The following is a 25559-nucleotide window of genomic DNA, read 5'->3' as shown; positions in this document are numbered from 1 at the left end:
TGCCAAAATAAGCCTGTAAAATATTTCCTCACTGTTGTGGTCCAGTCTCAAGTCAACATTCTTAGGCCTTTTAGGAAGGGGGTTGACAATGTTACTTAGGCCTAAGCCCCTGCAATTTGCAGTAATTATCTAATGTATCATCTTTCTTGCAGTGTGGGTTCCATAGCTGTGGGATTTACACAAGAGAAATGATATATATAGTGAATGCATGACATGTGTTCTCTGACATAGAACTTTGCCTTGCCTAGTTTGTTGCTATGCAAGAATTGCATGATCTAGCATTTCCAACTCTTTCACTCCGGACGTGGATAAATGGATTCATAAATCATCTCTCATGATTCTGTTTAGCAATGATCAGTAAGAGATAAAAAAGGACAAGGATTCTCCTCCTGTGATTTATAGTATGTAAATAGAATCTCCTGCTAAATTCTCCATTTGTAATTTCAGAATTAGGTAATTACATACATATCTTTTATCAAAGTCATCAACAAAGCAAATTTCACAATTTCCCATTTGTGATTGGATATTATAACAACCAACTAAAACTTCCTGAAAAAATTCACATCATTTTTACATTATGCTTGAACATCTTGTTTTGTTTTTCCTTTTTTCCCCCTCTCAAAGGAATTTGTCTTTAAACTAGTGTACTTAATTACTCAACTAGTGTACTTAATTACTCAGCTGCTAGTAAGAGTTTTGTACACTGATTATAACATGCATCTTTGCAAACTAAGAAACCTCATAATAAGTAAGAGACTGCATAAGCCATTTTGTGTCTTTCTTGTGCACAGCAACTCCTCTCCTCCTGCAAAACCATTCTTGTGGATTCTCTAGAGGTCTCCACTATTTGAAAGTCTTGGAATTGTAGTGGACATGTCAACAATGAGGGGAGTCTTAGAAAACATGCATATTAAGTAGACAAAACCAGCTAATAGATTTTAGCATACTCTAGGGTTGCATTTGGATTGAGGACTAGTTAAAATGGATAGAACATGTATAATATGTTAGAAATGTTTCAGCTTAGTGATGAATGTATAACCTTCGTTTTAGTTCAAATTTTAATATGAACAATTGACTCAAGTCAATATCAGGCAATAATAAATATAGCTTCAGAATTAAAATACTCAAATTATATCCCCAGTAAGAAGGTAAACGTGCCTGATTAGTCATCAGGCAGCATTCTTACCCATTTATCTGTAACAACACTTCTCCCAGTTGTGTGCTTTGAATTAATTCTGAAAATCATTGATTGGAAAAGCAAACAGTCTAAGGGAAAAAAAAACCATGACTCGTCTCATAATTTGCAAAATAGACATAGGGTTACAAATGTTACTTTAGAGGAGAAATGAGTTCAGCAGGAATCATGATTCTGGTGGGAGTTCAAATTGTGTCACAAATTAGGCATACTAGTCACAGACCTGCGCGATACGCGGGAAAATTTGATATGAATATGTTTTATTGGATAATTATTGAATTAATATATTAGATTGTATATTTTTAAAATTCAATGTGTTACTTGAAATTATGTTTTATATTAGAAGTTTTTTTTGTGGTGTAACAACTAACAAATTAAATTTATTTTGTAGTTGGGTATTATATATAGTGAGATATGTATGAAAATACAATGCAATAATTTTCTTATTAAAAAAAAAAAATTGCAGTGTGAGAACTATTAGACCAAGTTCTAACTCTGTATACTTTGTTTATTACTATATTTTTCTCCAAAATATAGATCCACGTTTCTTTCTTCCGCACAATTGAAACTGAGTGAAAAAGTATATAAAGATAACTATGTAATAGATCATAATTAATAAATCATATATTATAAATTTGAAATATAAAATAAAATAAAATGCAATGAGCAAACTTTATTTCATCATATGAATATATGAACAAATCTTGAGATTTTAGAACAGCTGTTGAAATTATGTTTTATATTAGAAGTTTTTTTGTGGTGTAACAACTAACAAATTAAATTTATTTTGTGGTACATGTGTAGTAGTGGTACACGTGTCTTGGGCTCAAGCTTATAAGGCACATGTGGGAGGCGTCTCTCCCCGATGTGGGATTGAGCAAAATCGTGAGGCATAGTCAAAGCGGACAATTCCTGCTAATTGGGGGCTGAGACAAGAAACCCTCCCACATTAAAAGGCGCCAGATACATGTGTACCACTACTACTTAATAACTGATGGTACACTACTCCTTCAACTTCACAGCTTATAAGGTAGCAAGTGGGGGGAGTTGTCTTCAATGTGGGACTGTAAAAGTATCCCAAGGAGTACGCAAACAGTTTCCCTAGGACAACAAAAAGGTAGCCCACAATAAAAGGAGCATAATTGATGGTACACTATTCCTTCAGTTTCACAGCTTATAAGGCAACAAGTGGGGGGAGTTGTCTTCGATGTGGGACTGCAAAAGTATCCCAAGGAGCCCACAGTTGGTATAGACCAGTCGAATCTATTAGCACAGTGCAATGCCAACACTACAAAACGTGGCTATAGAAAATGCAGTTATAGCTCAAATGGACTTATACTGGCGTTTTTAGGAACTACAACTATGTTTTAAAAACGCAGCTATAGACTTGTTTTTTTGTAGTAATAGAAGGAAAATGATTCTAAAAAACCAATTTTCCCTAGGACAACAAAAAAGTAGCCCATAGCTGGTATAGACCAGTCGAATCTATTACCACAGTGCAATGCCAACACTACAAAACGCGGCTATAGAAAACGCAGTTATAGCTCAAATGGACTTATACTGGCGTTTTTAGGAGCTACAACTATGTTTTAAAAACGCAGCTATAGACTTGTTTTTTTGTAGTAATAGAAGGAAAATGATTCTAAAAAACCAATTAAGTAATGATCTAGTAAACAATATTATCAATTGCATGTGTTCCAAAAATTTCCATTTCTTTATTGTAAAGTTGAATTTAATCAACCATTTTGTTAGCTTTATTCCGTGTCAAATTTGCTTGTAATTTAGCATTTAAAAACCCTGTATTTAGGTGGGAATCATGTAAGGGTAGTGTGTAAGAGAATGTGAAGAAAAGCTCAAAAGTGTGCAACTCAACAGGGCCTTGCTACTGGATCTCGTGGGTGGCTCGCGGCTTGTAAGTCGTCAAAGGAGGCACACGTGTGAAGCATGCAGAGGAGTTGAAGAGTCGCGCTAGCAGGAGCACTACAAGACAAAACTTCCAATTTGGCCAGGTTGTTAGTTCACGACTTAGACTCGCGACTAAGTCAAGTTGAGAGGCCAAGTCACTAGTCTACTCTGTTTAGGAAAAACTGACTTTTTGCATTCCAAATACACACCAGTATAAATACCCTTTATACCCACAAAATGTAGAGAGTTTCCAGAAAAAACTTTGAGAGAAAAACCCTAAAGAAAAACAAGATTGACTCATCTACAATCTTCATTATTTGATTCTCCAAATTCCTCTAATCTCAACCTCTCTATTGTTACATCCTTGAGAGGTACATTACCCAAATCCTTTTCTTACCATACCCATATCTGTGAGAATGTTATTTGGTGCTTGGAAAGCAGTTAGGAAGGGACCAATTGATATTGGTTGATACTATGGGCTATAGCGGGATCCGATAAGCTAAAGAAGACAAAGGTTCGGCGTAACCTTGTTGGAGCAAGAAGTTTGGAGGGCTTAGGTACACTGGGTAGATTAGGCTTAGAGGGTCTTCTGCTGTTCATGTATCTCAACTTCATTCTTTAGTGGATTATTAACCGCTTAGAGGGCAGCGGATAGGTTTTACGTCGAGGACTTCGGTTTCCTCTTCGATAACACATCGCTGTGTTGTCTTTGTGTTTGCATCTCTCTTCCCTTAATCTTTACTATTTAATTTCTGCTGGGTTGTGATTTTATTTGATTTAGATTGTTTTATAAATTCTGTTTTAGCTTATTTTCATATTCCGCACATACATTGTTTGATAATAAACTTGAATTGGTAATTTGTAAATTGGGATCTAAACGTTCGAGGGTGTTTTACACACATTTTGAACATTCATTTATAAGTACGATAATTAGTTCTTGCCTTAATGTCTACATCAAATATAACGAGACCAAATTTCAAATATATGAAGAATACATGCCTATTGGATTCCGCCAGCCAAATAAAAGGTCGGTGTTGTATTTTTGTTAACACCCATTGAATGAATGAAAAAAAAAAAAGCTCCACAACTCAAATGCAACACTACAATGTAACAAAAGATGCTCCATTGTCTCCCCAGTAGTGAGGCACGTACAACAACATCCTACAAGCTTGTTTTTTCTCTTCATAAGAAGGGCACTGTTTGTTACACGTGTAATGAGTTTTAGCCTAATTAAAATATCACAATTGAGAAGACCTCTCCCCCATACTATCATCCATACAAAGAAAGAGACCTCGTAAGTCTCTATCTCAGTATCTTATTTTCAACATTGTAAGGGGGTGTTTGGTAGAGTAGTTTGAGAATTGTTGTTTGGAGTTTTTTGAAATACGTGTGAGCGAAAAAATGTGTGGAAATGTGTGTAATGTTATTTAAAATGTGAAAATGTGAGTTTGAACTCACTCACCAAACAGGCCCTAAGTTTCTCTCTTTTGTGCAATTTTTTTTTTGGTTAGAAAAGGTTAACTAATTGGGATGTTCATACAACTTTTTTTAATAAATACGATAAAATTTGCAATTTATAGCGTTTACTTAAGTAATAATACAGGTGGGTTCCAGTTAGCTCAACTGATAAAGTCTCTACAGTTGAATAAGAGATCTGGGGTTCAATCTCCGCCTACACCAAAAACTGATTGGTGTCTTGATGTGATAATAAGAGTTATTATCAGGAACGGACGCCATAGGTTAAAAAAAAAAAAAGTTAAAACTTTCTCAAAAAAAAAAAAAAAAAAAAAAAAAAGGTAATAACATAAACAGGTTCTTTTTGGTATAGGTGGAGTTCGAACCTAAATTTCTTAGTTGAGAGTAAGAAACTTTTAGGACTGACCACCTAAGATGTACTTAGTGTTTATCTAATTATTATATATCATTTCAAGAAAATTATAAGTGAAATTTCGACTAAAAAGCATTAGAATATGTCTTATATATATTCATATATACAACTCCTAATAAACACAATATAATGGATATTTTTGTTTTTTTGTTTTTTTGTTTTTTTTTTTTTGTGTTTTCCAACATTAAAATTCCACTTATTTTCGTGAGTAACATTTTATTAGCCAAATTAATTACACACATGTTAATATATATGCATTATATTGGATTTGCGTGTACCTAGGCCATGATGTGTGTGGGCATGTGGAAATCTATATTCTATATACATCTAAAAACTGAAACATAGTATTTATTGTTACTATACTCTAGTTGAGCCCCATCAACATCTACGTCATTATCTTTTTTCTTTCAAATTTTCCTATAAGTGTTTTTTACATTTTTTTTAATAATTACATTTTCTCCAACCTTTCTCATTCCTTTATCTTTTCATCTCTCCACTACCCTCAACATTAATATCACTATTCATTTTTCCCTTTATCTTCCTTTATTTTGTCTCTTTATCTTTCCTTTTGTCTTTTCCTCCTTTACCTTTTTATCTCTACTCTCATCTTAATATCACTATTCATTTTTCTTTTCATCTTCCTTTATTTTGTCTCTTCATATTCACACCATCTTACTATAAATTTGTCATTCTCTCTTCCAATCTTTGTATAGTTTTTTCTCACAAAAAGATTTTTTTTCCTCTCTCTCTCTCTCTCACAATATTTTTTGGAATTTTTTTTTCCCCTATATCTCTGCTTTAAGTTGATAATTTTTTGTGTTCGTTATAACTCTACTTTGGGTTGATGCGGTTTAGTTTTGTGTTTTTAGTTTTTTTTTTTTGTTCTCTTTAATTGTTAAATGCTATCCTATTGCGTTATAAAAAATTAAAGATAATATATATTATTTTATTACATAACATTATTTGGGTAATTTGGTGTTTATTTTTATATCTTTTATTTTTACTTTTTTTTTCTTATCATCTTATTTTATTAAATATTTAAACTTAGCCATATCCTCCCTATAATTAAATTATTTACATTTTCTCTTATTTTTTATTTTAAAAAATTAAACATATAATATATTATTTAAATTCAAATAAATAAAATTGTACTCATTTTTTTTAACATTTACAATTTCTCCAACCTTTCTCATTCCCTTTACCTTTTCATCTCCCCATTACCCTCTATCTTAGTATCACTTTTCATCTTTCTCTTTATCTTCCTTTATTTTGTTTCCTCTTTTTATTATCCTTTTAGTATAAATTTGACATTCTCTCTTCCATTATATGCATAATTTTTCTTCACAAAAAATTTTATTTCTCTCTCAATTTTTGATGGATTTTTTTTTTTTTGCATCTCTACTTTAGGTTGATAAACTTTTTGTGTTTTTTAGAACTCTACTTTAGGTTGATGGGATTTAATTGTGTTTTAAGTTTTTTTTTTTTTTTGGGTTCACTTTGATTGTTAAATTTTATCATATTGCATTATAAAGAACTAAAGATAGTATATAAAAATGTAATATTATTATATTATATAGCATGATTTGGATAATTTGGTGTTTATTTAGAGATAATTAATTTGGTGTTTATTGTTATGTCTTTTATTTTTACTTTTTTTTCTTCTCATATTATTTTATTCAACATTTAAATTCAACCACATCCTCCATATGTTCAATTATTATTATTATTATTATTATTATTATTATTGAATTAATATATTAGATTGTTTATTTTTTAAAAGTCAATGTGTTATTTGAAACAATGTTTTAAATTAGAAGTTTTTTGTAGTGTAACATAATATATTTTGTAGTGGGATATTATATATAGTAAGATATGTATAAAAACACAATGCAATAAAAAAAAGCTATCTTTTATTTTATAGTGTGAGAACTATTACACTAACTTATAACCATGTATGCTATAAATATGTATGCGAATCAACTCTTATGGGTATATTTTTCTCCACAACATAGATCAACATCTCTCACAATCAATAAATCATATATCATAAATTGGAAATATAAAATAAAATAAAATGAAAAAACAATTTTTTTTTCATCATATGAACATATGAATAAATCCCGCAATATATAACTCTTCAAATTCATAAGATACAAGATTACTTAGATTATATAGTAAAATAAGACCAACTTATCCATCATAACATTGCAATATTGTCTAGATATAATTATATAAAAATATCGTTTTGTTAATCTTGTCTCATAAACCAAAAGTATCATCTATATAGCTAATAATATCTTTAAAGAGTAACTAATAACAAAGAATTCTTAATTTGAATAGTGGATTATATATATATATATATATATATATGTATATATATATATCATCTAACCAAGGTTTTCAAAATCGAGATCCTACGTAGGATCGTGAAAGGTAGGTTGGATCATGGATCGTAAGATCGGATTGTAAAATCTTACATATTTTCAGATTTAAAGCAAAAAACACATTGATAATAATTTTGTATGTTGAATAATCACGTAAATTTTGAATTTATCCATAAAAAAACAAAGATTTGTATCATATGATGCAATTTGCATGTCATATATCGTTACGTCTATACTAATGAAACAAATATATTTAAGTTTTAACCTAATGTATCTAAAAAGTTCAATAAATGTTTAATTAGCAATCAAATACAAAATATTTATCAACACATATGGAAATATTTTTCAACTTCCAAGTTTAAAATCCAAAATAAGTTATCAAATGAAAACTGTGGGAGGGTTTCTTGTCTCGGCCCCCAATTAGCAGGAGTTGTCCGCTTTGGCTATGCCTCACGGTTTTGCTCAATCTCACATTGGGGAGAGACGCCTCCCACATGTCGGACAATTCCTGCTAATTGGGGGCTGAGACAAGAAACCCTCCCACACCAGCATTTTTAAAAACACGGCTATAGAGTTTTTTTTACTGCGTTTATAAATGCTGCTATAGACATATCATTTTGTAACTCTTTAGACTCATTTATGTTTAGTCTTATTCAATAAAATACTTAATTACTTAAAAAATGATTTAGGACTTTTTGAATCATAGATTAGGTTTTTATATGATCAATCAAGGTGGGCTAAAAGGATTTAGATTTTAGGATTTGTCGATTGCATAATGCATATGGAAGAAATGGGGTATTAGTAGCACTAGTAATGCATGATATTAGAGAATATAACCTTTACGAAGGAACATGCATGCCCGGTGGAAAAGTAAGAACTAGTTTATGATTGAATGGTGTGCAAAGGCCAAAGAATGTGTATGTAAGTTACCTTTTATTATTACTAGTCGTTAGCTGCAAACTCTCGCAAAAATTAAATAGTGCACATGTTATATTTAAAAGTATTTTTTATTTTTATAAATTTTATGTAATAGAACATATAATGTAATAAAAATATTTAAACTATAATTATAATATTGTTTTATATAGATGGAGAAGAAAAAAAAATGTACACCATTATTTCATGGAACACATATAACATGTTACATTAAGTTTAAATTATTACATAAGTTTAAAATTATAGAATATTTTTTCTTTCCAAAATGTAAATAGAATGCCTATATTATAGAAAATTGAATTTTAAGGTAATCTTTTGAATATTTATCATTTTTATTGTTTTTTTAGGGGTCACATCTCTAAAGTCTAATGCCTATTTTGTTGGTATTTTTTAATTAAAAACTAAAGAGTATGGCCCTAATAGACTAAAATTTCGTACTTTTAAACCCAAAAATTAAGAAGAAAAAAAATTTTGAGCTCAAAACTAAAAAATGCAACCTACAAAAAGAATCAATGTATGACCCAATTAGTCCAAAATTGACCAAAGTAGATTGAATGGATTGAAGATGACTAAATAGACTAAAGTGGACCGACATAGACCGTAGTTGACTAAATGGACCAAACTGAACTGAAAATCTATGCTAATGTGGCTAAATAGAAGCATAATAATAAAAAATACTTCGCTTTAGTTTTTATATATTATATAAATATAGATAATATAGATTTGTAAGAGTTATATACTAACTATAGTATTACTTAAAAATAATTATGAATTTTTTCAAATATGCCCAATCTTGAAAATAAATCTAGAGCTCCTTTATATGAGATATTCAAACATGCCTTTCCTCTGTTGTATTTGTTGTATCCTCAATTTAAAATAAAATAAAATAAAATCCTTTTTTCATTGGGTAATGTTATATATAAGAGTACATGTGAAAAAAAATCTCAAGAATACATACACCAAATTAAGATGATAGCTGAATCTTTCAGGTTCCCTAATGTCTGTTTATAATTTTAAAAATTATAATGTTTTTCAGTATCAGATATCCTTTAATTGCTTTCTCTTAAATGAAATCTGATTTTCAGTGGCTTCTTTTTCTTAGTTGTCTTTTGCCATTGTGTTCTTTGCAATGAGATTTATTTCAGGTTGAATTACTTCTTGGTAAAGCATATTCAGATTGGAGTGTACAGGCCTAAGAATGCATGCAAGTTGGTTACTGACATTGTTCTTCACTATGCGTCATTGTTCTTTATTAATTATGATTCCCTCTCATTCCTGCTGGTTGATGGTATGCTTCTAGTTTAGATTTTTTGAGATGAATTGGACTTGCATATAAATTTTATTGGTATTATTCTTCTGCAGGGAATCATTTTGAAAGAAAACGGTAAAGTTGGAGATGCAGAGAGGATGTTTATTCAGGTGAGTATATGAATATTTATTGGCTTATGCATGAATATGGAAATGTACGTACATACATATCTTTTATCAAAGTCATCAACAAAGCAAATTTCACAATTTCCCATTTGTGATTGGATATTATAACAACCAACTGAAACTTCCTGAATATATTCACACCATTTTTACATTATGCTTGAACAATTTGTTTTGTTTTTTCCGCCCTCTCAAAGGCATTTGTCTTTAAACAAGTGTACTTAATTACTCAACTGCCAGTTAGAGTTTTGTGTACTGATTATAACATGTATCTTTGCAAACTAAAAACCTCATAATAAGTAAGAGACTGCATAAGCCATTTTGTGTCTTTCTTGTGCACAGCAACTCCTCTCCTCCTGCGAAACCATTCTTGTGGATTCTCTAGAGGTCTCCACTATCTGAAAGTCTTGGAATTGCAGTGGACATGTCAACAATGGGGGGAGTCTTAGAAAGCACGCATATTAAGTTCACAAAACCAGCTAATAGATTTTAGCATACTCTAGGGTTGCATTTGGATTTGAGGACTAGTTAAAATGGATAGAACATGTATAATATGTTAGAAACGTTTCAGGTTGGTGATGAATGTATAACCTTTGTTTTAGTTCAAATTTTAATATGAACAATTGTCTCAAGTCAATATCAGGTAAAAATAAAGATAGCTTCAGAATTAAAATACTCAAATTCTATCACCAGTAAGAAGGTAAACGTGCCTGATTAGTCATCAGGCAGAATTCTTACCCATTTATCTGTAACAACACTTCTCCCAGTTGTGTGCTTTGAATTAATTCTGAAAATCATCGATTGGAAAAGCAAACAGTCTAACTAAGGGGGAAAAAAAACCATGATTACAAAATAGACATGGGGTTACAAATGTTACGTTAGAGGAGAAATGAGTTCAGCAGGAATCATGATTCTGGTGGGAGTTCAGATTGTGTCACAAATTAGGAATATTATTGTTAACCAAGGGCAATTTGATGCATAAAATTAGGGTGTAACTCATGGCCAAAATATGAATTTAAATTTTTTTTCTTAGTTATCACACGAGGGGACAGTCATTTTTTCAAAACTTTGGACTTCATTAGCATTTTCTTATATCTCAAGAAAGGTAGATGTAATTTTTCTAAAGAAATTAGTCATCTAATACCTAAGAGCAAACCATCCTCCACCTTGACCAAGGTACATACCAAGTCACAGGAAAGAAAACAACATATATCAGGACATAATTTCAAGTTCTCTGTAGGGATTTCTTCAAGCATGTGGGTCACATTATATGCAGTATTATGATTTTTGCAAAGCAGAACATACTAGTCATCTAAAGCAAAGCAGAACATGCTGTTGATGTATTTAATTAATACCATACTGCAACAACATGGATAACTCCCCATTTGACAATCTAATAAGTGCATATTTAAAGTGAATAAAACCTTCCCTAAGCTCTTCTTTTAGAGCTATTCTAAAGTAGACAAATTGATTAGTTGGATAATTGCTGATGTTACTCACCTATTAGTTGTAGATGATGATTCTGACTCATCCCTCAGACTGAGTGAAGCTAACGGTTTTGAAAGGGACAATACAGGATCAGCCAAACCCTTGTCTTCATTGAAATTGTAGAAACACTTCCGTTTCATGGCATCATTGACTAATTTCTTCCAAATAGTGTTCTTCTTAGTTAAAGTTGCTTCATTTCCCAATATCCAAAGGCAATACCTGCAAAGTGAGACCATGCCTATTAATTGCAAAAACCACTAGAGCCTCAAAACATGTTTTCACAGCACCATAGTGAAGTCTCTACTTTATACAATATCTATTACCTTGCACGCGTTAGTGCCACGTTTGTTCTTTGATGATTTTTAAGAAAACCAACTATTCCATTCTTATTACATCTGACAGTAGAGATAATTATCACATCCTCCTCACCACCCTGGAACCCATCAACAGAGCGAACACTAATGGAGAAGTCATCATTAGAATCTGCATTGTACTTCTTCACCTTCTCTCCAATTGCAAAAACTTGAGCCTTGTATGGTGAGATGATACCAACTCTAACCTTCTTCTTTGTGCGAACTGATTCTTTAGGAGTGAAAGGAGAAATGAAAAATATGAGATTTATGGAACACATTAGCTTATTGATGATCAAGCTAACCATAACTAAACTTCCTAGCAAAACATTTTGCCAAAATTGAGACTAGGATTAGTTGCTACTTTAGACATACCTTTGAAAAGGCTTGAAACTATCTCAGATGCCACAGCCGCCTCAGCCATATTTTTCAGACTATGGCTGTTATCGAATTCCTCTTTTCCATGTGCTACATTTATAAAAGAGTAGGAGCCATACATCTTCCCCTGAAGGAAATGCCTCTCGTAGCTTCTTCTTTTGACATTGTGGCCATCCAAAATATGATTTTCATAGAACATCCTATTTGGGAATAAGCTTATGGATGGATGCATCCTATGCTGGACATTAAGAAGATCTTTCTTGTGTCCTATCAATACCAGCCTCTGGAACAAACTTCTTCCAATTTCAGCTTCCTCAGAAATCTAGTAATAAAAAAATTTAAGGATGTTACATTGATAATTCATAAAAACAATCAAGGACAGAAAAATAATAATAAAACTTTAAACCTTGCTTTGAACCATCGCAGGCAGTTGACGTTCATCCCCAATGAGAATAGCATGGCGGAGGCCAGGAAGTTGTAAAGGAATGGTTGATTCACATTCCTTAAGCTGAGCAGCTTCATCTATAACCAGTAGTTCCAGATCAGTCTTTACTTCATGCACTTTAGCAGAGCTTGATACAGTGCAGAAAATCAGACAAGAATTTTGCAGGCAGAATTTTTTTATAGCATACTCGCTTTCAAAATTTGGAACATGGAATTTTTGAGGAAGTGATCTGAGGATAAGAAGGCACTCATTTTTCACAATACTCAACTCCCTTAAGTGACCAAGTCCGCTTCCTACATTTTTTCTGAAGACTCTCTCTAATAACCCTTTATCAGTAACACTAACAGCACCCAACAAAGTTTCAAGAGATTTGAGAAGATCAAGAGCTTTGATCATCTTCTTTACCATTTCTAAAGAAATAAAAGAAGTAGGTAAGTGTGTATATAAATTTTCCATAAAAAATGTCAGACGTTTTGAAATGCATTTGAATCTCTTCTGTACGAACTCCACAAATGTCAAAGGGTTATCACATTCATTGGCTACCTGTCCTTCATTTTTCTTTTCTTGGGAAGAACTATCCTCCCTTTGTTTTTCCTCATGCTCTAAGCCCTTTTCATTCCATGAAGGCACCTTCTGTTTCTGTCTTTTCTTGTTTTTGTTTTCATTTAAGGTTTGAGTGATAACTTTCTTCAGATTTTTCTTGCTCTTCTTGTCTTTGGCGGATTGATCATCAGCCTCCTTCCCTTGATTCCTATCTATTTCTTTATTTTTAGATTTTCCTTCATTTATATTCTCCTCAAGGTCTTCCACTCTTCTATTTTTCAGGTAAAAATGATATTGTTGTTTAGGTTCGTTGAGCAAAGTAATCATTGATAGTAAAGTATCTTTCCAGCCTGTTGATGAAAGAAGGCATTCATATAGTATAGTAACTCGGTTATCAAGGAATACATCAAGAAGGTCATGACGATCACCAATCTTCATCCGCTCCCCATTTCCAAATAAAAGTATATCTCCAAGCCCATAAGTATCATATTCAGGTGAGTCTGTCACATTCTTTAGAAGCCGCTGGGTCACTTCCAAAACTGCAGTATTCGTCGGGGCACAAGTAAGAGTTCTGCATTTCATTCTAAGTAGACAGAACAGTAACGATCCAACTGTCTTGGTTTTCCCAGTTCCTGGAGGACCCCATATTAGTTTGACAGTATTCTGATGATTGCATTTCCTAGTTTCCAAACAGCTAAGAACTGCAGCTTTCTGGGAGTCATTTAAATCAGAGGAGCAGATTCTGGACCTCACATCTGCATAGGTAGTACTGCAATTGTTTTCAGAATTGCACGAAGTACAAATTTTTGCTACCTACAAGAAGTTAAAAAGAAAAAAAAAATTGCTGAGAATAATTTCCAAAAACATTAATATGCAACACTAAAGTAAACTATGATTAAAATTCTTACTGCAGAGTTTGGTTGCAGCACTTTTCCAATGATATCTAAGTTTTTTCCTTCCAGCTGAGAGTTCAATGCTCTCCATATACGGATATTTGTGGTCATGTTTATCAGGCAAATAGCATAAAAAGTTTCCCTCTTCTTCTTCTCTTGTTCTACAGCCAAGATGGGCTTTGAGGCTAATATTGTAAGAATATTGTCGTCTTTCACCTTTTGAACAAAAGCAACAAGAAAGAGTCTGTTGGGTCTGTCTAAATCATTGTATTTTGGTCTTACATTTGTCAAGGCAATGATGTCTCCAACCATAGGTTCATATCCTCCATTCTTCTGTAATCCACTCACACTTTTAAGTGTAACAAGGTAAAAAAAGTCTTTGGGTGGTTTAAAATCCTTGGTTTGTTTGAATGACGATATTTCACAACTAGGCGCTAGATGCAGTGTTGACATGCTTGATAACAAGTCAGCATGTGTTTCCTCAATAAGTGGATAAGTGAATGAATTCATGTATTCTGTTGTTGAGGAAAATTTATGTGGGATCTGTCTCACCTGTTAGTAAATCATTTCAGGGTTAGGACTTAGGACTGCAATTTTCATGAGAGGAAAGTTTAGTACATGTACGGGTGTGATCAACATGATCTGAACATAATTGCAAGGATCCATATCTCTGCTAGGAAATGGGAACATAAAGACATAATATGTAACCGCATCCACATTATCATCAAATTTTCTGCCAGGTCTAACTATGCAGATAAATCAAATCACAATATAGGAACTCTGTATTTGATGTCATACACTATTTAATCATAACAAGTTCTAGGTTTTCCCAATAGTTGCATGAGAGATATAAGAAAAGAAGAGGGAAAAAAAAGAAGAAAAAACAAATGAACAAACAGACTTAACCTAAAATGCGAAATTTATGTTACCCCAACTTGACAACATAGTTTCTATTGGTATATAAAAAAATAAAAATAAAAATTTATGGTTAATACCCCATTTGGTCAGATGTGATATTCATATATTTTTTGACATTTGGCTAACAAACAAACTTTAATGAAATCGATAGTGCTCTATAATCTGCATGTGTTACAACTTAATTTCTTGCAATGAGGAGGATGGTGAGAGCTTTATGGTGGACAAACCTGGTTTTTGTAAAGATCTTCATTGCGAACATCTTCGATAGACCAAGAGAGTACCAAATCTACTAAGCGTCGACCTGGAACTTCTTTCTTCTTCACCGCAGTCTTCTCCATTCTGTCAGTTCCTTCTTCTCTTCTGTATAGTCAGTCAATGGCCAAAATGTCACACACCCTTTAAAAATAGAGATCATGAAGGTTTGCTTAGCATCGACGGAACCAACTTGGAAGAAAAAGTGAGATATTCCTAACATGCTTTTGGCTTATAAGAGTTTCCATTACATTTTCCTTGTAAAGGTCAGAAAGCATATGGACGTACGCAACATGATTAAAAGAAAAACGTTAGAAAAGAAGAAAAAATAGAAAAAGTTGTAATAGAAGACATTGACTTGAAGTCAAATGAAAGTTACCCAAGTGGGAATGCAAAACTAACTTTGCTTCCTGCCTTCTTCCTTAATCCTTGCACAAACGGTATTCGATTCTCTATCCATACATGCAACTACCATGCAACAGTGCAATACTCTTGTATGGACGTCCCAAATTTTGTAACTAGCATATGTTATACACATTTCCACATACCCACACACATCATAGCCTAAGTACACAAATCCAATATAATGCATATATATATATATATATATACACACACACCTATATCAAAAAGAACCTGTTTGTGTCATTACCTAAGTAAACACTATAGATTGCAAATTTTATCGTATTTATTAAAAAAAAAAGTTGTATGAACAACCCAATTAGTTAACCTTTTATAACCACAAAAAAAAAAAAAACCCTGCCCAAAAGAGAGAAACTTACTATATGTTGAAAATAAAAGACTGAGACAGAGACTTACAAGGTCTCTTTCTTTGTATGGATGATAGTATGGGGGAGAGGTCTTCTCAATTGCGATATTTTAATTAGGCTAAAACTTATTACACATGTGTAACAAATAGTGCCCTTCTAATTAATAGAGAAAACAAGCTTGTAGGATGTTGTTGTATGTGCCCCAATAGTGGGGACAGTGGAGCATCTTTTGTTCCATTGCAGTGTTGCATTTGAGTTGTGGAGCTTTGCTTTTCATTCAATCAATGGGTGTTAACAAAAATACATCACCGACCTTTTATTTGGTTGGCGGAATCCAGTAGGCATATATTCTTCATATATTTGAAATTTGGTCCCGTTATATTTGATGTAGACATTAAGGCAAGAATGTAATTGTCGTACTTATAAAGAAATGGAAATTTTAGGAACACATGCAATTGATAATATTGTTTACTAGATCATTACTTAATTGGATTTTTAGAATCATTTTCCTTTTGTCATTACAAAAAAAAGGTCTATAGGTGCATTTTTAAAACACAGTTGTAGCTCCTAAAAATGTAGGTATAGGTCTATTTGAGCTATAACCGCATTTTCTATAGCCGCATTTTGTAGTGTCGGCATTGCATCATGGTAATAGGCCTGACTAGTCTATACCATCATTTTTAAAAAAGGCTATAGAGTTTTTTTACCACGTTTTATAAATGCTGCTATAGACATATCATTTTGTAACTCTTTAGACTCATTTATGTTTAATCTTATTCAATAAAATACTTAATTACTTAAAAAATGATTTATGACTTTTTGAATCGTAGATTAGGTTTTCGTATGATCAATCAAGGTGGGCTAAAAGATTTAGATTTTAGGATTCGTCAATTGCATAATGTTAGGTTCTAAATATTTAGGATTAAATGTCTAGATTTCTAATTTGTTTATGTTGGCAAACCAAGAACAAAAAACATGTCTAGAATAGGTCTTAGACATTGCTCAAGGTTGCTCAAGGTGAGCTATAACCGCATTTTCTATAGCCGCATTTTGTAGTGTCGGCATTGCATCATGGTAATAGGCCTGACTAGTCTATACCATCATTTTTAAAAAAGGCTATAGAGTTTTTTTACCACGTTTTATAAATGCTGCTATAGACATATCATTTTGTAACTCTTTAGACTCATTTATGTTTAATCTTATTCAATAAAATACTTAATTACTTAAAAAATGATTTATGACTTTTTGAATCGTAGATTAGGTTTTCGTATGATCAATCAAGGTGGGCTAAAAGATTTAGATTTTAGGATTCGTCAATTGCATAATGTTAGGTTCTAAATATTTAGGATTAAATGTCTAGATTTCTAATTTGTTTATGTTGGCAAACCAAGAACAAAAAACATGTCTAGAATAGGTCTTAGACATTGCTCAAGGTGATTCAAGTCAAGTCTTAAGAACATTCAAGCTACAAGAAAAAAAAAAATTGAAATTCAATGAAGCTCGACCGATCGAAGAATAAGCTCAACTAATCGAAAATCATAGTAAAGTAGTTTTTGCAAAATTTTAAATCAAGCCCAAGCCCACGAAAACGTTTAGGGTTTCAATCCAACATTCCTAAGTATAAAAGGAAAACCCTAACTACGTTTTGAAGACTCTTAGAAAACTTGTGAGTTACTCCTATGAGATCTGAGAGATTTTGTATCTTCTAACTCCATAAGTATCTATCGGAACAAGATCTACAATCAAGTGCTTGTGGAATTTAGTTGCTGCTGCAAGATCAACAAGTGAGATCTCAAAGTCATAAGCATGGGAGCTTGTGTGTTGCAAATCCAAGAGAGAAGAATACATGGATTCGGAACTTGCATGTGATCGTGTCTGTAAGTTATTACTAGAGATAGCAATAGATTTAGGGTTAAATCTTATTGTAAAAACTTCAATTCTTTGTTGGTGGATTTATTTACCTTGAGGATAGTTAGGTCAAATCTTCCCCAGGTTTTTACCTTGAAACGGCTCATTTCATTGGATTTCTTGGGTGATTATATGTTTGTGTTCTTTATTTTTCAGCTGATGTGCATGATATGATCTTTCATTGTTTAACTTAGATCTCATAATTAACCTAAGTAATCACTTGGCTAATATATTAGGTTAAACAATCTGTTATAAAGGGTTCAAACAAACAAACACATAATGCATATGGGAAAAATGGGGTATTAGAAGTACTAGTAATGCATGATATTAGAGAATATAACCTTTACGTAGGGGTGTCCACCGGTCGGTCCGGGTCGAGTTTGTGCCCAACCTGGAACCGACCTGATGACATCGGGTTTCCAGCAAGAAAACCCGCCGCCAACCGCAAACACCAACGGGTCAGGTCGAATCGGTCGAAGCCGACAATGATGCTGCCAGAGATTCCATTTTGACGGCGACTGTATTTTTCACTGGATCTTCGCAGGATTTGTGCAAAAATCACTAGATCTAAGCAAAAAAACATCAAATAGTCACCTGATTTTGCAAAACTCATGAGATCTGAGCGAAAATACACCAAATTGTCGTCGGATTTGAGCAAATGCCATCGAAGTTTCATCGGATTTGAGCAAAACCCATCATATTTTCAACGGATCTGAGCCTTATTTGAGCAGAATCCATTAGATTGTAGCTGGATCTGAACGTAAACAACGAGATCTCGCCAAATCCAGTGGAGATTTCATGGATCTAGCTGAAATCTCACCGAATCTAAAAAATCTCGCTGGAAAATGCTATAGAGCTCGGTCGGTTCGGGTTTCTTCGGGTTTTGGGGAGAAGATTCGAGATTGAACTGCCCAAATTGGATTCTAGAGAAGAAAACTTGCCACCGACCACCGGAGTAGTCGGGTCGGCCAGCGGTCGGTCCGGGTCCGGTCGGATTTACCGGGTGGGTCGGGCCACTGGTTGAGTTGGACACCCCTACCTTTACGAAGGAAAAGTAAGAACTAGTTTATGATTGAATGCAGTGCAAAGGCCAAAGAATGTATGCAAGTTAGTTACCTCTTATTATTACTAGTCGTTAGTGGCAAACTCACGCGAAAATTAAATAGTGCACATGTTATATTTAAAAGTATTTTTAAATTTTTATAAGTTTTATGTAATAGAACATATAATGTAATAAAAAGATTTAAATTATAATTATAATATTGTTTTATATAGATGGAAAAGAAAAAAAAAATGTACACCATTATTCCATAGAACACATATAACATGTTACATTAAGTTTAAATTATTACATAAGTTTAGAATTTTAGAATTTTTTTTTCTTTCCAAAATGTAAATATAATGCCTATATTATTAGAAATTGAATTTTAAGGTTATCTTTTGAATATTTATCATTTTTTTTTATCGACCACATCTCTAAAGTCTAATGCCTATTTTGTTGGTATTTTTTAACTAAAAACTAAATAGTATGGCCCTAATAAACTAAAATTTCATACTTTTCAACCCAAAAATTAAGAAAATAAAAATTTTTGAGCTCAAAACTAAAAAAGGCAACCTACAAAAAGAATTAATGTATAGCCCAATTAGTACAAAATTGACTAAAATTGACCAAAGTAGACTGAATGGATTGAAGAAGAGGACTAAATGGATCGAAGTGGACCAACATAGACCGAAGTTGATTGAATGAACCAAACTGAACTGAAAATCTATGCTAATGTGGCTAAATAGAAGTATAACAATAATAAATACTACCCTTCAATTTTTATATATTATATAGATATAGATTATATAGATTTGTAAGAGTTATATACTAACTATAGTATTACTAAAAAATAATTATGAATTTGTAAAAATATGCCTAATCTAGAAAATAAATCTAGAGCTCCTTTATATGAGATATTCAAACATGCCTTTCCTCTTTGTATTTGTTGTATCCTCAATTTTTTTTTTTTTTTTAAAAAAAAAAAAAATCCTTTTTTCCGTGGGTAATGATATATATAAGAGTACTTGTGAAAAAAATCTCAAGAATACATACACCAAATTAAGATGATAGCTGAATCTTTCAGGTTCCATAATGTCTGTTTTTTATTTTAAAATTTTGACAATTTTATTTTATTTTTAATGTTTTTAAGTATCAGATATCCTTTAATTGCTTTCTCTTAAATGAACTCTGATTTTCAGTGGCTTCTTTTTCTTGGTTGTCTTTTGCCATCGTGTTCTTTGCAATGAGATTTATTTCAGGTTGAATTACTTCTTGGTTAAGCATATTCAGATTGGGGCCATATCAGTGATGCCGTATCTGTTTACGCCCGCCTCATCTCTAGTCACCCAGATCACTTCCGTGGTTACTTAGCTAAGGTTCCTCTAATCCTCTCTCTCTCTCTCTCGTATTTATGTAATGAATGTACTTGCCAAATAGCTTGGAATGTTGGTTGATTTAGAACTAATGATGAAAATTATTTTTTACCAATACACCAGCATATCTCATTAAAATATGCCAATACCAGCTACGACATGTATATTCTAATGAACTGGATTTGCATATAAACTTTATTGGTATTATTCTTCTGCAGGGAATCATTTTGAAAGAAAACGGTAAAGTTGGAGATGCGGAGAGGATGTTTATTCAGGTGAGTATATGAATATTTATTGGCATATGCATGAATATGGAAATGTACGTGCACATATGTATGTATGCATCTATAATAGTGTCTTTGAAAATACGTATATGTATATTTATGTACCAATATACACGGGCGGAGCCAGAGGGGGACCAGGGGGCACCTCCCCCCCCCCCCCGGGCGAATCCCCCCAAAAAAAGTCCTCATATTTTCTATAAAGCAAACCATACCCCTAATATGGAATAAATAAATAAAATACACATTTTTATTTGAGAAAGTTTAAAAATGCAATAAATTTTCACAACACTCTTATTTTTAGTTGAGATGCATCTCAAAATAAATATATTTTACTTTTATTTTGACCAATGATATATTGATATTTTAATTTATTGTAAAAATATTGTGAGATTTTGTAGTATTACTCAAACAACTCCTCTCACTTTAAACAATGAGCCTGACACAAAATAAATACCACTGCCACCAAACCTGTTTAGACTTTTGACCAATTTGGCAAATTTCAATCCTTTTTCTTTTTACTTATCCAAATTTCTTTCCTTTCATTTCAATTTAACCGCGTGGAACTCAAACTTTACACAAATAATATTAATAATAATAATAATATCTTGTATGGCACTAAAGCAGTAAAACATCCATTATTTATTTCTCCATCATTTCTTGCATTTTCATAGTTTCAAAATTTGATTTTTATCCTAAATCCAAAATTTAAATAATTAGAAGAATAGAGAAAGAAAAGTTGAAATTTATTTTCTCAATTTATTTTGAGGAATCAAATTAAATGTCTGAACTTGATGTATATAGATTAATCTCTTACTTTGATGATTGATCGTCAGGAATGTTTTACAATTGTTTATTTATTTTACAATTATTTAAATTTTAATAGATTTTGTATGAAAATTATTGTTGTTTATAATTTTATTATTAATATCGATTAATAATTTTAGGCTCTTTTTTATTATTTTTTAATCTTGTTCCCCCTAAACTGAAATCTTAGCTCTGTCACTGCCAATATACATATAATCATGTATGTGTCTATGTTCATATGGGCATTATTCTACCTCAATCGCACAAGTAATACCAGCAAGCTACAATAGGCACTACAGCTTTTTAAGTTTTGTGGATATATTCTTTTCTTTTCTTTCTTTATTAATGTTATGGTTTGTTTTTGTTATGTAATTGTGGATCCATGCTCACTATTTTCCAAGTATCTAATGGAGTCATGGTAAAAGAGTTGAGGTGATTATGGCTTATGTTGACAGGTAATGAGCATGCCTATGCATATATATTTTCTATTCCACTCGATTTTTTATTTTTTATATTTTTTTCAACTCTCTTCTTTTGAACTAACCCGGGAGGACTTGGAGTTTAGAGCAACTCTTGAAGTGTTGGATTTTCCTAATTCGCAACTAAAATATTTTTAAGGGACTTTGATAGAATAATTGTATCTCAAATGCAAGGCCTCACGACTTTTGACTCCTCTTTGTATTAGCGAGGTTGATCGGGTACAATTTGAAGTTTAAAACCATGGATCTCTTGGGGAAGGGGTCACCTCGTTCTGTATCTTTATATGTAATTGCAATGATTATCATGCTTGTGTAGAACCTTGGCACTTATATATTGTCTATATAGTATGTACACACATATGCACACATCAGCGATGTAAGCTAGTATCTATGGCTTATGTGCAAGCACGGTTCTTTGCACCAGAGAAAGCTAAGGCACTTGTAGATCGATACTCAGTCAAGACAGTAATTGCTATTCTTACTGCCTGTCAAGACAGTAACTGCTTTTGTTACTTCCTGTTTTTGTGCATGGTTCGTTTATAACTTTGTTAGGTTCTAAAGTTTAGGATTTTATGTATTTATAACTCTAATTTGTATTGTTGGCAAACCATGATCAAAACAATGTGTTTAGAAGTGTTTAAGTCTAGCTCAAAGTTGTGCGTCTGTGTAAAGTTGGAATCGAGTTAAAGCAGGAAAGGATTGTGCCTTTCGGCCTGGCTCGATCGATTGAAAGACAGGCTCGATCGATCGAAGCTTGGGCAGAATGTTTTTCTACAGATTCGTCCAACTTAGCCCTAAGTGTTTTAAAACATTTTTAGGGTTTCTTATTTGTCCTAAGTATAAAAGGCAAACCCTAGCCACGTTTTAGTGTGGCTCATATTTGCGGTTTGTGTAAATCTCTTGTGAGATCTAGAGGAGCTTTCCTTTACACAAACTTAGGGTTTTCAAGGAGAAGATTTATCTACGCCTTGATGATCAATTCAGTTGCTGCCATTGAAACTTAAAGAAAACACAAGTGGGTGTGCTTGTAGCTGGTGGTGAATCCAAGAAAGAAGGAGTCCGTGGATTCGGAGATTGCACATGGTCGTGTCAGTAAGTTCTACTGGTTGGTAGTAATAAGAAGTCGAGTGTGGGGGCTTGTAAGTCTTATTGTATGAACTTCGATTCTTTCAAGATAGTGGATTCAAGTTTACCTTGAGGATAACTAGGTCAAATCATCTCCAGGTTTTTATCGGTTTGGTTTCCTGGGTGATCATATCTTGTGTTATTTATTTTCCGCTACTCTGCATGATTTGATCTTTTATATTGTGATAACCTAGACTTGTTTAATTGGACTAAGTAACAACTTGGTTAATTACATAGGTTTAATCAATTGTTTAAGAGGTCTAAAAACTATCAAGTGGTATCAGAGCGGGTAACTCTTTTGTTGTTGATCCTTTGATCACTGAGCTGATCTTTGACCCCTGTTGTCATGGAATACGGACACTCTCTAGTTATTCCTCCTCACTTTGATGGGAATAATTATGCTTACTGGAAAGTAAGGATGAAAGCATTCCTGAAATCCATTGATGAGAGGGTGTGGAACTCCGTTGAATACGGATGGGAGAAGCCCACTACTCTTGTTAGTGAGTGGGAAACTTCTGAAAAAGAAGCAGCTTCGTTTAATAGCAAGGCTATGAATGCGATTTTTAACGCTATTTCTATGAAGGAATTTAAGAGAATCTCTAATGTTGAGATCGCTCATACTACTTGGAATATCCTCCAGACTATGCATGAAGGCACAAAGGCTATCAAAATAAATAAATTGCAGCAATTGACTTCTAAATTTGAAAGCATTAGGATGTTTGATGATGAATCTTTTGATGAATTCTATGCTAAATTGAATTATATTGTTAATTCTGCTTTTAACTTGGGTGAAATCTATGATTAACCTAAAATTGTTAGGAAGATTCTTAGATCTTTGACTGAAAACTTTATACCCAAGGTGACTACCATTACTGAAAGTAAGGATGTGAACTCCATCCCTGTTGATGAACTTGTAGGATCTCTTCAATCCTATGAGTTGGATCTATCCAAAACTACCAAATATAAATCAATGGCTCTTAAGTCAGTTGATGATGTTGAAGGTGGTGGATTTGATGATGAGCTCTCTGCTACAGAAATTGTTTACCTTGCCAAGAACTTTAGAAACTTTCTCAGGAATAGTAATAGAAAGGCAAGAGGCACAAACACTGCTGAACCTAGAAATTTTAGGAAGCATGATCCCACTAAGGCTAACAACAATGATAAACCTAGAGAAAGAGTAGGTCAATCTTCCAATAATTCCTTGGGCTCTCAGTGTTTTGGACATCAAAGGTATGGACACATGAAATTTGAATGTCCAACCTATTTAAAGTCTAAGGGTAAGGCTATGGCTGTAACCCTTAGTGATGGTGAAGTTTCTGATAATGAGTCTGATTGTGATGAGGATGGAAACTTCATTGCTTTCACCGCTACTGCTGTAGTTGATGAGAGCATATCTGTTGAAGAGAACCCTCTGATGGGGAACTCTCTGAAGATGCAGATCTTCAAGAGGCCTATAATAAACTTTGCAAAGTTACTACAAAGGATGCTATGAATGTTGAACTTGGCCTGAAGAAAATTGAATCTCTTGAGCTTGAAAAGAAAAATTTGCTTGTTAAACTGTTTGATGCTAATGATCTTTTGAACAATGTGAAAACTGAAAATATGTTTTTGCTTGATAAAGTTAAATCTTTGGAACTTAATTTATCTGTTGCTAAATCTGCTAGTTTTAAACTTGATCAAATGCTGAGTGTTCAAAAGTCTTCTTTTGACAAAACTGGATTAGGTTATGTTGATAGCATCTCTGTGTCCGCTCCCCATTCCACAAAGTTTGTTCCTTCATCTTCTTCTTCTAAACCTTCAGTGAGTGAGATAGTGAATGAAACTGTCAAACCCCCTGTGAGTGAGGTTGTTAAACCCTTAGAAGGTTCATCATCTAGGAAGATTAGGGTTGATCTGAAAGAGTCTAAGTATAAGAAGCCTACCCTATCTAAGGACAAGACACATGATAAGCCTGCATGGGTTTGTCACTTTTGTGGAAAGTCTGGACACATTCGTCCAAACTGCTACAAGCTGCAAACTGCTAAGAGAGTAAACAAACCAAAAGTACCTGTGCCTCAAGCACTTGATCCTATGGTACTTATTGGTGATTTGGTAAAGGCTTTAAACTTTTATTCCAATCCCGGAGTTGGTAATCATTCTCATGAGAATAAGAACTCCAATGCTCGTGTTGCATCTAAAAGGTTTTGGATGTAAAAGACTCGATCTAACTGAGTCTTTCTGACATGGTCCTTGTGCTTCATTACTTTACCCTTTGTGACCATTGTTCTTTGGTTTTGTTTTTTTTGTTTTGTTTTTGTTTCTAGGATTTGCATTGCATAACATTCATGCATTTCATTCTAGGTGTTTTTTTTAATAATAAAAAAAAAAAAAAAGGAAGAAAAAGGAAGCACATTTTGTTTTGTACTATTCTTCTTGATTTTTGTGAATAAGGTTGGTCAATTTATTTTCACATAACATGTCTTTTGTACCTTGTTTAGCTTTGATGAGCTTATTTATTACACTTTACTAGTTGAAACTTTGTAGTGCATGTTGAGTGGGGAAGATGTTTATGGTTTTTGATTACTATGTCTTAATCTTGAAGTCACATGTTTTTAAATGTTTGACTTGAACTTTTAGAGAAAGGCATAAATAACAATCTCACCACTGTTCACTAGCCAATCATGAACACCTTAGTGCATATCATAAGATTTTGTGCTCGAAAAAGTGTAGCACATACACAAGAAGAACATAAGGTGAAGACTCGGGTTAAATTGCTTAATTCTTAAAAT

At 32.9% G+C, this 25559-nt stretch overlaps 1 protein-coding gene and 1 long non-coding RNA gene across 7 annotated transcripts; one reads left to right on the top strand and one right to left on the bottom strand.

The window, feature by feature from the left end:
- The first annotated feature begins 9391 nt into the window (after positions 1-9391).
- On the top strand, positions 9392-20407 carry LOC115989651. The gene is made up of 3 exons (XR_004092026.1): positions 9392-9727; positions 19986-20102; positions 20318-20407. It is a non-coding gene; the product is annotated as an uncharacterized LOC115989651 (long non-coding RNA).
- LOC115989649 (helicase sen1-like) lies at positions 9788-15251 on the bottom strand. Of its 6 annotated transcripts, none has more exons than XM_031113447.1 (8): positions 14982-15251; positions 13852-14388; positions 12362-13756; positions 11953-12277; positions 11551-11809; positions 11240-11446; positions 10478-10526; positions 9788-10137 (listed from the first exon to the last, which is right to left on the bottom strand). In XM_031113447.1, exons 1-8 carry the CDS (start codon positions 15090-15092, stop codon positions 10030-10032), a joined length of 2991 nt encoding a protein of 996 aa, XP_030969307.1. In that variant the 5' UTR covers positions 15093-15251; the 3' UTR covers positions 9788-10029. The 6 variants fall into 6 exon arrangements, with proteins under 6 accessions (XP_030969307.1, XP_030969312.1, XP_030969310.1 ...); XM_031113450.1 differs by having other exon boundaries at positions 10052-10145; XM_031113449.1 differs by having other exon boundaries at positions 10054-10137; positions 10450-10526.
- Positions 20408-25559: the final 5152 nt, after the last annotated feature.

The sequence above is a fragment of the Quercus lobata genome, chromosome 5 (assembly GCF_001633185.2).
Source record: "Quercus lobata isolate SW786 chromosome 5, ValleyOak3.0 Primary Assembly, whole genome shotgun sequence".
Taxonomy (NCBI): Eukaryota; Viridiplantae; Streptophyta; class Magnoliopsida; order Fagales; family Fagaceae; genus Quercus; species Quercus lobata.
This window is presented reverse-complemented; position numbering and strand designations above follow the sequence as displayed.